This window comes from Pelophylax lessonae (assembly GCF_965119305.1).
Source record: "Pelophylax lessonae genome assembly, chromosome: 4".
In the NCBI taxonomy this organism is placed as follows: Eukaryota; Metazoa; Chordata; class Amphibia; order Anura; family Ranidae; genus Pelophylax; species Pelophylax lessonae.
In genome coordinates, this window is record NC_138771.1 from 244,001,021 (window position 1) to 244,014,234 (window position 13,214).

General features: G+C 39.4%; 1 protein-coding gene across 1 annotated transcript in view; it reads right to left on the minus strand.

The window, feature by feature from the left end:
- NELL2 (neural EGFL like 2) overlaps positions 1 to 13,214 on the minus strand; it is a 450,032-nt gene that overhangs the window by 185,961 nt on the left and 250,857 nt on the right. Inside the window, exon 12 of the mRNA XM_082256070.1 lies at positions 4,058 to 4,186. Coding sequence (XP_082112196.1) covers positions 4,058 to 4,186 — 129 coding nt within the window. The remainder of the gene's footprint in view (positions 1 to 4,057; positions 4,187 to 13,214) is intronic.

Consider the following 13,214-nt stretch of genomic DNA (forward strand, 5'->3'; position numbering starts at 1 on the left):
TTCACTCCAAATTGGCGAGGGGCAAATGCTAAAAGGGAGTTATCCCGCGCTGAGACGCGGTGGATTTATATTTTGAAAACCTATGTCCCTCATGGTTTGAATGTTGAGTGGGACATTAACAGTTTTATCAATAACAGTTAATTGCTGCTGAGATGGGAAAAGTATAATCATGCTCTATCCCACTCAACATTCATGTATGAATATGAATTCTTCATTTTTTTTGTTACTATGTGGTAAAATCTTTTTTTAAGTTTTTATATCTCTTGCTTTTGCTGACCTGCTAGAGACCATTGTCAGGCTGATATGTAGAGTTATGTACTATAAGGGAAAAGTGCTGCAATCTGCCTTTTGGCCTTATTAATATTTTTTCTCTTTTTCCATCAAGTCAAATGTATTTGTTTTTTTTGACTATATACTATTTGGCCACTAGATGGCGCTTACTGACATCGGTGATCAATATATGCATTTAATCCTGGTTTTTTTCATATAACACCATGTTTATTGTTTATTTTTTATATTATCTGTCGAAGTAAGTATTGCTGCCCTTATTTGATTAGCTTGATCGAGGATGGCTAATTAAGTATTCCGTTTTGAATTCTATGTCCTCCTCGACGCTATTGTTTTTATAAGTGCACTTCCGCCCTTAATGGCCAAGGGTCAGATTCGTCACTTCCGCCCTTCTCGTCCGTGATTAGACGAAGTTCCGGATGTGATTCTTGTATGGGGTATTTGTAAGGCGTGACCGCGATGTCCGGTAACCACGCCCCTGACGACGTCACTCTGACGAAACCGGTCGGGAGGTTCCGGACATCGCGCTTGCCACGCCCCCAAGACGCCGGCTTTGTAATGATCATAGCGGGACGCCGCTTTTTATGTGTTATTCGCTTGTGTTGATCTACTGCCATGTAAGTAGAACCTTGAATAAAGCTGTTTTTATACCGCCAAACGGGATTACGCTATGACTGCTTTTATCCTCCACATATTGCCATACATATTGGAGTCGTGTCTGGATCTATGAGCGAGTGAGGGTTTGATGCAGTCTAGTGATACTTGGTCCGTTCATGCAGAGGAGAGAACCCAGTCCATAGGAGTTATTACCTTATGCTCTTAGTGGCCCATCCATTAATTTGGAGGCCCACTCATTGCGGTAAGCTGCCATCTTGCCTATCCGCACGGGTGACTGTTTTATTTCCATTGCTCTTTCACATCTTGGGATCTTCACCCTCTAGTGGACTCTCCACCATCTATATATGCCGAATGGACTTTTGTTTTAGTGCAATTGATTTATTTTATTATATTGCCTTGTTGTCAATTGTATATTAATTTATTAACTTTTTAAGCACAATTAATTTTGCTGTTCATAGCGCTGCACTACTTGACACACAATATGAATGGGATTACTACGAATCCAGTGTTCTAGCTGCTACCTTGTTTTATGTTAATTTATCATATACTTTTTTATTCACTATTTAAGCGCAGGATATCCCCCTTGATTTTATTTAGAGGATTTTATTGTCAGAGGGATATTAAATTCCTGTCCATATTTGGACCAAAGTCCAAATCTGAATTTTTTGCATGAATGTAAATCCCCCATTCCAGCCTCTTTCAGTCATAAGAAGTTCCCCATCCATACCGCAATCTTGTGATCATTTATGTGATGGTCCCTGCTACCGAAATGGGCTTCTACATCTGTGTGCCGTGTGCAAAATGTCCTACAGAACTCTTTACAATTATCAAAATAGATGTCCCTATAAAGGTCCATTTACACAAAGCCTCTGTTTAAACACAAACTTAAAAAAAAGTAAATAAAAAGAACCTTAGGCTCCGTTCACATGTCAGCGTATGAATCGCGGCGCGATTCCACCCGCGATCCGGAGATTATTGCAAATCGCGGGACGCCTGTGCGTTGCCCGTGATTTGCAATAGCCCCCCAAACGCTGAGCGATGTTGCCGCAATTTCCGCCTGCCGAATCGCCGTAACATTGCGCACAAAAAAATCGCGGGACGCATTACGCCCAAAAAAGTACAAGAGCTTCTTTGGAGTGTATTGCGTCCCGCGATTTTTTTTGCGCGATGTTACCGCGATTCCGCAGGCGGAAATCGCAGCAACATCGCTCAGCGTTTGGGGGGCTATTGCAAATCACGGGCAACGCACAGGCGTCCCGCGATTTGCAATAATCTCCGGATCGCGGGCGGAATAGAGGCCGCGATCCATACGCTGACATGTGAATGGAGCCTAAAGCCATTATATTTTGTATTTACAAAATTTTTGTCCACAAATCAATACTTTGACTCATTGACATGCACTGTACAGTTATCTACTGTTGACTACAGATTACTATGCATAATTAGGTTAACATTTCACAAACCGCAAGAACCCTATAAAAACACTAAATGCACTGGGGAACCAAATATACCACAAATGTTATTTACAAGGTTGACCATTGTCCTGCTGTTTAACATACCAAGTTTATCAGAAAGGTGGGAAGTCGATTTTTTAATATCCCTAAGTTTTAATAGCTGGAAAATCATTAATTGCTCTCTAATAGTAGGTCTATTAGTGAAAAAAAAAACCAAAAAAAACTGTTCCCTGCTGATTGGTTTTTTAAACGTTTTGCATTGATACATTTTCCCCATATTCCAGCTACCCATGTCATGATTTTAATAAAAAAACAAATGCAAACTGGCCTTGAAAAAAAACAGAAGAAATATGATTCAACTTCCATAGACTTCAGTGGGGTTCCGTGTTATGTTCAAATTAAGCAGAATTTTACTATACCTTTATTTTTATTTTTTTTGAGTGGGAAAAAATAAAAAAAAATTGCTGAAGCCCTTTCAAACTGAGCTTTGCACCTCATTGTCAATACTGCTCTCAACATGATACAGCATTGTTATAGCAAGCACCATGAATATTACTTTGTCTATTGTGTGTGTGTGATTTTTTGTATTTTAAATGTTTTCTTTGATATACAGCATTTACACTTTTATTGCCTTTAAATGTGTAACAACAAATCTCCAGTGATATTTAAAAAAAAAAAAAAGACTCTTGCATTATTCCTTTTTTTTATAGCTGTCACATTTACTGAAAGTTCCATAGTATTAGTACAGCAAGAAACAAGGGGAGTGTACTTGCCCAAACAGCATAAAAAAAAAATGTAAAACAAAAAAGAAAGCAGAGGAAAAGGGTGAGACAAGGGTTGGAACATTAGGCCCCATTCATGAAGCGATATGGAACAGCTTAGAAAATGTGGTAAATATCAACTTTTTATTCAGGAATTTGCAAAAATATACATAGCTTTTTCAATAACTCATACTTTTCCATCTTAATGTATAATATAACATCTTCTTTTGCTATTACCTTAAATTCCCTTCTTTTTCCTCTTTCCCTTCCCTCCGTGTTTTTCCAAAAGATTTTTGGCATTCACAAAAAACTACTACTAAAATACTGCATGGGGATAAGCACTCCCTATATTGAGGGCATGTGGCCTGGTATGGTTCAGGAGAGAGGGGGGGGCGCTTACCTGTCCCCTCTCTTTCCTGACCTGCTGGGCTGCATGCACGGATAAGAGTCTAGTAGGGATTTTGGGGGGGGGGACCCCATTCCTTAAACAGTACACATTCCATCATTACCACATGCCTCAATCCCTACTTAAATACCACATGCAATTAATTATTTCCTTCTATTAGGTATGTAGTATTCTATTCCTGCAATTAAATATCCTTTTAAAATGAAAAATGAAAAAATGAATGTGCAACATTTTAAGCAATTCCAATGAATAATATGAACACCCAATACACTGAAGTTTCTAAATAAGCACTTAATGTTTTATGAAAGTTTAAACTTTACAGTTCAAGTCCGTAAAGTAGAGGCATTTTTTTTAATAAAGCGTTTTTTTAATTTGCACCCGCCCATAGCAATATGGTCATAGCATAGCATAGCAAGACTTAATGTGGCAGATTTTTGATTGGTTGATAAGGGTTACTGTACAGTACATCAGTGCAGTTTGCACCACGGCAATCATTATACATGTATTATGTTAGCATGCAGCAACTGTACCTTCACAGTAGGCATTGTCTTCTCTAAGAGACCGGAAACCATCACGGCAGATGCAGACACTTTTGTCGACCAGGTTTTTGCAGACTGAATATTCCACACAATTATGTCCATCTGAGCAGAAATCATAACCTAATGAAGACACATCTTGGTTAGTAAATGCCATAAAAAATATCTAAATCAAAGTTGAGGTATGAACATTTGAGTTGTTCTTGGTATAACAGGCTAAATTGGCACAATATAGTATTTAGCATCACTTAGTTAAAACTTTCTGAGCAAAATAAAAGACCTGCATTGTCCGGGAGGAACAGAAAAGCAGGACTATTAAAGTGTTACTAAACCCACAACAGTAAAATCAGTCTGTATATGTAGTAAAGCAGGCTTGTTATACTCACTGTGGAACATACAGGGTTAATCCTTTGCATTATGTAAAAAAAAGCTGCTTGATCCTGTATGCACAGATCCTCCTCTTCTTCCACTGACTCCAAAATAGGTCTGGATAAGACCGAGTAAATGGAGTCAGGCTGCACACATTCAGTATGGTGTGTATTGCTGGAAAGGTTTTTTCTTGGGAAAGTGCATGTGATCAGCACAGGGCCAGACAGATTGTCAAGGGTCCTGTATCCTGATAGGACAGCCAGTGCAGTATGAAAACTCCTCCTTCAAGCTTTAACCAGGCACTGACAGAAGTCACAAGACTGCCATATACTGCTGATGAGAAAAGGTATTTAGCAGTATTTACTCAAATTATTGCATTTATATGTTCTGTGTACTGTAGGAGACCAAATATAGTGAATGCAGGCTCATGGGTTTAGTAGCACTTTAGGTAGAAAGCAGTGTCCTATTCCTGAACTATAAAAAGATTTTTAGAAAAAAAAAATATACAGAGATATGACTTACTTAAATGGATTATATGCAAAAAGATAGCTTACATTCTCACAAGCTTATGTGTTTATTTTGCTCATTATATTTAGGTTCTGCTTCCTGATTTGAAGTGCTACACAATTGTTCTGCTTTACAGTCAGCTGACTCTGAAAACAATATACTGCCTGTGTGGTTAATATCTCAAAGGGTTAGGTCACCTTTAAATTAAAAAAATAAATCAGTAAAGGGGCCACATTAGGTTAAAACCCATTCTGTATTGCATAGAAATTGATCCCCCTTCATAGTCATGATCTTAAAACCCACCACGGCTTCCAGTATGTATGAAATTAATGATGCCGTCAGGGTATTTAGCTCAGTCCTGGTTGGATGGTTAGTTTCTTAATTAAAGGGAGGAGAAAGCATTACCTAATTTTTTTTCCCAACAGTGAGATCTTGTTACCATCCCTCCCCTTCTGGTGCAGGCATATTTGGAAATGCATTAAAAATTGACATGTAGAGTCAGGCCTCTAAATGTACAAAAAGCCAAACAGCTCAAAACAGAACTTGAAAGAACAATAAAGCAGCTATGCACTCGGGGTCAAATTATCAAATCCCAAACAGTCCATAATAAAATATTGGTGCAGCGCCGATGGGACGTAACGCGTACGGAGGAAGGGAGGAGTCAGGTGACGGCACCTGCAGTCATCCAGGAGTGAGTTGTGCGCTAGTCACTGGTATTGTGATCTGCTGTGTACACTGAGCACTGGGTCACAGTGCTATTTTTGTAAGTTAAATGTTATTCTTGGGCCTAATAAACGAGAAGTTTTTTTTAGCAGAGAGCATTATGTATATATATATGTATATATATATATATATCTATATACAGTGGGGATCGAAAGTTTGGGCACCCCAGGTAAAAATTTGTATTAATGTACATAAAGAAGCCAAGGAAAGATGGAAAAATCTCCAAAAATGCATCAAATTATAGATTAGACATTCTTATAATATGTCAACAAAAGTTAGATTTTATTTCCATCATTTACACTTTCAAAATAACAGAAAACAAAAAACGTCGTCTGCAAAAGTTTGGGCATCCTGCAGAGTTATTATCTTGTACTGCCCCCTTTGGCAAGTATCACAGCTTGTAAAAGCTTTTTGTAGCCAGCCAAGAGTCTTTCAATTCTTGTTTGAGATATCTTTGCCCATTCTTCCTTACAAAAGTCTTCCAGTTCTTTGAGATTTCTGGGCTGTCTGTCACGAACTGCTCTTTTAAGGTCTAGCTATAGATTTTCAATTATGTTGAGGTCAGGAGATTGTGAAGGCCATGGCAAAACCTTCAGTTTAAGCCTCTTGATGTAATTCCCCGTGGATTTCGAGGTGTGTTTAGGATCAATATCCATTTGTAGAAGCCATCCTCTCTTTAACTTCAGCTTTTTCACAAATGGCATCAAGTTACCATCCAAAAGGTTTTCTTCTGATGACTCTTCCATGAAGACCATATTTGTACAAGTATCTCTTGATGTAATTCCCCGTGGATTTCGAGGTGTGTTTATGATCAATATCCATTTGTAGAAGCCATCCTCTCTTTAACTTCAGCTTTTTCACAAATGGCATCAAGTTACCATCCAAAATTTGCTGAAATTTTATTGAATCCATTTTTCCTTCTACTCGTGAGATGTACCCTGTGCCAATGGCTGCAATACAACCCCAAAGCATGATTGATCCACCCCCATGCTTAACAGTTGGACAGAGGTTCTTTTCATTAAATTCTGTGCCCCTTCTTCTCCAAACGTACCTTTGCTCATTCCGGCCAAAAAGTTCAATTTTAACCTCATCGGCCCACAGAACTTGTTTCCAAAATGCATTAGGCTTGTCTATATGTTCATTTGCAAAGTTCAAATGCTGATTTTTTTGGGTACGTAGAAGAGGTTTTCTTCTGATGACTCTTCCATGAAGACCATATTTGTACAAGTATCTCTTTATAGTGGAATAGTTTTCCACAACTCCAGTGTCTGCCAGATCTTTCTGGAGGGATCGTGCAGTCAAACGTGGGTTTTGAATTGTTTTTATCACAATCCTGCGAGCTGTTCTGTCTGATATTTTTCTTGGTCTTCCAAATCTTGCTTTAACTTCCACTGTTCCTGATGACTGCCATTTCTTAATTACATTCCAAACAGAGGATATTGACATCTGAAAACGCTTTGCCATCTTCTTATAGCCTTCTCCAGCCTTGTGAGCGTCAACTATTTTCAGTTTCAGTTTTCTAGACAACTGCTTAGAAGGTCCCATGGTGCTCATTATATATATTTATTTCAGGTACTTGTATAGTGCTGCCAATTTACGCAACGCTTTACATATACATTGCACATTCACATCAGTCCCTGCCCTCAAGGAGCGTACAATCTAAGGTCCCTAACTCACATTCATACACACATTATATATATATATATATATATATATATATATATATATATATATATATATAAAAACACACACACTTTCTTAAATGATTATCGCTGAGGAGTTTGGGATCGGAAACCATTGAGGGACAGATAGGTCCCTTCTGGTTTTGCAAGCTCTCTGGATACTTCTGCATTGTGGTGGATATGTGTAGGAGATACCCCCTTTTTTTATACTGAGTACCCCGGAGGGGAAAAGCATGTTTGAACCCACCTGTTGATTCAGGGGTCTATCAATAAGGTGAGCGGCATGAGCTACCTGTGGTGGAGGATTTTGGCACTGTGTTGCCTACAAGTTATCTACTCCTAAGCACCACTCATCACCCATTGGGACTGTTGTGTGTCTTCCTTGAACTATCCTTTGCATTTGTTATTTATTTTTTTCATATTTTATGCATTAGTGCTGCACTGATATTTTATTATAGATCAGGCCTCTAAACTACAATTCCAGATTACATGGAAACAGGAAGAAGGAAGAGCTCTGCGGCTGAATTTTTTTTTTTTTTTTAATCACTCAGTTCTTGGTCTTCAGGCTTCACAGATCTTGTGACTGTCAGTCAATGGCATTCTCCTCTGCCCCTCCAGTGCTCACTGGAGTTCTGGTCTGTGGAGGAGGCAGGAGTGGCTGGCTTAGACTCGCAGACCAGGATTATTTCAGAGCCTGGACCAGCTTTCAGCCTGCTGTCAGCTGGAAATGGGTCACATTCGTGCAGAACGAACTGCACTGCTGTGATCCATAGGGGAAGTGCAGCCAAAAAAAGCTTTGGCTATACTTCTTTACTAAAATATTAAAACATGCAAGAAAAAGTAAAAATTAAACGAGTTGCATTAAAAATACACTACCCATTTAAATTATGTGCTTTTGAAAATTCACTAAGGGGGTATAAATCAAATCTGGAGCATCTGGAATCTGAGGCAGTTGTGAATGGCCACCAATCAGCTTCTTTCATTTTAAAGATTAAATGAACAAGATGTAGATGGAAGCTGAATGGTTGCCATGCACAACTGCTCCAGATTCTGGCTTCTTTAAATGTGACAAACTCCCCCCCGATGTACTTTACCTTAAGTCAACAGTGATTGCATTCTACCATCCAAAGTACGCTTTTAAGTACTGTCTGTGTGATTAAAGTGGAACTTCACCCAAAAGGTAAGTCCTGCTTTTCCTCATCCTGGATTTTTTTTTGGGGGGGGGGGAAGATACCTAGTTTTACAGGTACCAGCTCCCACTTCCTCTCAGATCATCGGAGCTCCTCCCTGCCCTCAGTCTTCTGGGACATGTCACAAAGTGCAGAGCGGCTTGCGCATGGGCAGGGAGCAGACGGGTGTGAAGCCATACGCAGTCACAGCCTGTTGCCCACAGTTTAGAGGACGGCAGCAGGGACCCAAAGAACATTCTGGATTTTTGGACAGGTAAGTGTCTGTTTATTAAAAGTCAGCAGCTACAATGTTTCTAGCTACTGACTTTACATTTTGACACATCTGACTGAAGCTCCTCTTTAAGCCATGTCCCAAACCAATACATTTGTTTAGTACATTAAAGTATGCTTACAGAAAAGAGAAGAAAAGGCAAAACAAGGACTGAAAAAAAAAAAAAAAAAGGACAGAATGATGTTTCTTTGCTTCCCATGAGTGAGCATTCATAAAGGAGACATTCCATGAAGAATTCTGGTGAAACTTCCTCTACCTGGTAGGTGTGGACAGAATGTGTGAACAAATACAGACACTGTCACAGAAACCTTAACCACTTTCTGACCGTACAATTCACATATACGCAGCAAGACAGCTCTGCTGCGCAGGATCACGTGATCCTGCACTTCCGGGTCTGGGGCGCACACCCCCCACTGCAACTGAATATACACAGCAAGAGCATATCGGCAGGTATAGCGGACTCAATATTCGCTGATGCTTCAGTGGCAGAATGGCAATCTGCCAATGTAAAGATGAATAAGGGTGCGCTAACCAAAATTAGATGCAGCTGCACTAGTAAAGGTGAAAATAACAGTGAAAAGATGAAATAGTGCGCTTAAAATGTGGCATAGAGTTTATACAACCAACACAATAAATCATATAATGATACTGAACCACACAGTGGTGATAAAAAACATAAAAAATAAATGCATCAAAAGTCCATTTAAAAAAGCAATCTCTCAAAAGAATGCATAAGCGTGAAAACAAACAAAGAGTCTTTTAAAGAAAGAAGTGTCTTCCAATTGGACAGATGTGAGATGACAAATCAGTGACACAAACGTAAATAAGATGGCCCCTTACCGACTGGTAACAAGAGCTAGGTGCAATGAAATATAACCTCCACTCGTGCACAAAACTTGTCTGGTCTGGTGTCAACCAAGTGGTATGCGTGGCTTCTTACAAGTATTCTAAAGAGGGTAGGCCTGGAACCTTTGCTAGTATATGGGTAGTGTGGACAGTATCCAAAGTCAGCTTCCGACCATAAGGTATAGGTGTCTATCCCTTCCCAGGAGCGTATCACTCTCTAAGGACCGAGGCTGGATATAGCTGTCTCAAACGAAGCTCCCCCAAAGTGGAAAAGAAAAATGGCCAATAGTGTGTTACCCTTATTTAAACACTTTATTTAAATGTCATATTGCACTTACATGGCATCAAATGGATAAGGCAATAGGTTCCTGTAGCAGAATGTGGCCGCCTGCAGTGCGGTCCACGTGGCGTGATAGCGTGGTGGCTTCCCCCCGACGCGTTTCTCCTTACTAGGCGTCAGCTGGGACTGGAGCAGAAGCACGCGCCATCACTTACAATATAATTATACTCTCAATAATAAGAACTTCCTGTCAGCACTGTGGCGGGACCCGGAAGTGAAGAGTACTATTACTTCTTGTATACCACGGTCATCCCAATAAACCTTCATTCATATCAATCTTAAAAATTGAGTTCCGATGGTAACATTGGCAAACAGTCTCATGCAATATGTGAAACACACTAAAAAAAATAATATATATATATATATATATATATATATATATTTTTTTTTTTCCAGTGAAGAGAACTTCCAGGTCAGGATCCCGGAAGAGAAGAGGAAGTTCTACTTCCAGTTTACTGCCGTCCTGATAGTACAGCAGTAAACAGAAAGTAGAACATTGGAAGGGATAGACACCTATACCTTATGGTAGGAAGCTGACTTTGGATACTGTCCACACTACCCATATACCAACAGAGGTTCCAGGCCTACCCTCTTTAGAATTCTAGTAAGAAGCCATGCATACCACTTGGGTGACACCAGACAAGTTTTGTGCACGAGTGGAGGTTATATTTCATTGCACCTAGCTCTTGTTACCAGTCGGTAAGGGGCCATCTTATTCAGGTTTGTGTCACTGATTTGTCGTCTCACATCGGTCCAATTGGAAGACACTGCTTTCTTTAAAAGACTCCTTGTGTGTTATCACACTTATGCATTCTTTTGAGAGATTGCTTTTTTAAATGGACTTTTGATGCATTTATTTTTTATGTTTTTTATCACCACTGTGTGGTTCAGTATCATTATATGATTTATTGTGTTGGTTGTATACACTCTATGCCACATTGTTATCTGCCAATGTAAACAAGGCAGATCGCCTTTCTATGAGTACAAAGGCATAGTTTATGTGTCTCTGCAAAGCAGGGGCACTGATCCATGCCTTCCCCTAGTACAAGCACCTTCCCCACTGTAGTAAAACACAAGCTAGGCACACTGTTAACCCTTTGATCACCCCTGATGTTAACCCGTTCCCAGCCATTGTCATTAGTACAATGATACTGCATATTTTTTAGCACTGATCACTATTAGTGTCACTAGACCCCAAAGTGTGTCAAAAGTGTAATTGTAAGATTTGTCCACCGCAATATCGCAGTCCCGCTTTAAGTCGCTAATCGCTGCCAAAACCAGTAAAAAAATAAAAATATTCTATAGTTGTAGACGCTATAACTTTTGCGCAAACCAATCAATATTCGCCTATTGGGATTTTTTTTTTTTACTAAAATTATGTAGCAGAATACAAATTGACCTAAATTGATGAAGAAATTAGGATTTTTTTAATTGGATGCCTTTTATAGCAGAAAGTATTGTCTATTATTGTCTTTTTTTTTTGTTTATAGTGCAAAAAATAAAAACCACGGAGGTGATCAATTACCATCAAAAGAAAGCTCCAACAGTATTTTGAACAGCCTCTGCATACCGGATGTATTTTCTAATCTAATTGGATGGCAAGCACACCCCTAACTAGTGCTGAAATGGAAAGCAGGACTAAGCAACAGGCTCCTCTGCCATTCATCATAAGATTCTTAGCAGGAAATAAACTGATCTGCAATACCTAAACCTAGTATGACATGCTTACGAATGCAACCTAGTTAAATAGAAAAAAATTCTGGCGCATATCTCCTATGTTAACCTTTTGCACCAAGTTATAGATGTAAAGGTTTAGTCTTTAGAATTTTACCGTGTTATCCTAGCCAATAAAAAAACATTATATTTCCACAATAATACAGCTATTCACTGTGGCTAGTAACCATGGCAATAAATGATCTTGACTTAGATTCCACAATGCAGTTTGTGATAGATTCTGGTATGAGAGGAGTAATTTCAGATTAGTACTGCTGTATTTTGTCCGGAGATCAATAAAAAAAAAAAATGGGGGGGGGGGGGGAGAAGAAAGCATTTCATGGATTAAAAATTGGAGAGCTATTGTTGATTCTTTGACCATTAGTAATCAGTATCAGTCCGAAAGGAAAATGGTTAGGATAGACATTTGGATGGTTAGGATAGGATGGACAGACAGATTAACAGACATTATAAAGGGTCCTTTCACACAAGGCACTGCATTGTAATGCAGTAGTGCATGCAGTGCTTTTTTATGCCAAACCGTGCCCGCACACCACTGCAACATAGTCATGTGAACCAGGCACACAGGAGACAATGCATTTTGCCCTGCCATGCTGTGGGGCTGTGCTGGAAAAGTGAGAGTCAACCTTTAGGCTTATTAGTACATAGCATTTACAAAATAGGGATGATCGAACTTTTGAAAAGTTTGGTTCGACCAGAACACCCTAACTTCCCGAAAGTTCGTGTCCGGATTCCAGAACCCCATTGAAATCAATGGGACCCGAACTTCGGTAATCAAAAAACACAATTTTGAAGCCCTAAAACCCAATAAATGCCCCTAAAAAGTGCCTAGGGTCCTGGGTCATGCCCCAGGGACAATTAATCACACAAAAAAAGTTCTTAAAAATTGTCGTTTTTAAAAGAGAGCCAATTATTGAAAAAATGATTGAAAAAAAAAAATGAGATTTCTTTGGATTTAGTGTCTGGGGGGGGTCTAAAAGTGTAGCTGTGAAGTTTCAGCTCTGTAGCATGTCCAGAACCAGAAAAAAAAAAAAAAAGATTGTTTGTCTTAGAAGTGCAGTAGAGCAGGGATAGGGCTCCGCTACTTTCACACCTGGCCGTTTTTGTTGCAGGCGTTTATTTGGCTTTTTTGTGGACGTCTTTGGAGGCAGGCATGACATCTGAACTTCTGTGTAGGGGTATATATACACATATACACATATAGGTGTGAAAGTAGCGGAACCCTATGCCTGCGCTAATGATATTATTTGCAGGTATGTGGCTCCGCTCCTATCACACCTATATGTGTGTATGTGTATATATACCCCTACACAGAAGTTCAGATGTCATGCCTGCCTCCAAAGACGCCCAAAAAATGCCCAAAAAAACGCCTGCAACAACACACCTGGGTGTTTTTGTTGCAAGCGGAGCCACATGCCTGCAAATAATTTCATTAGCGCAGGCATAGGTTTCTGCTACTTTTACACCTATATGTGTGTATGTGTATATA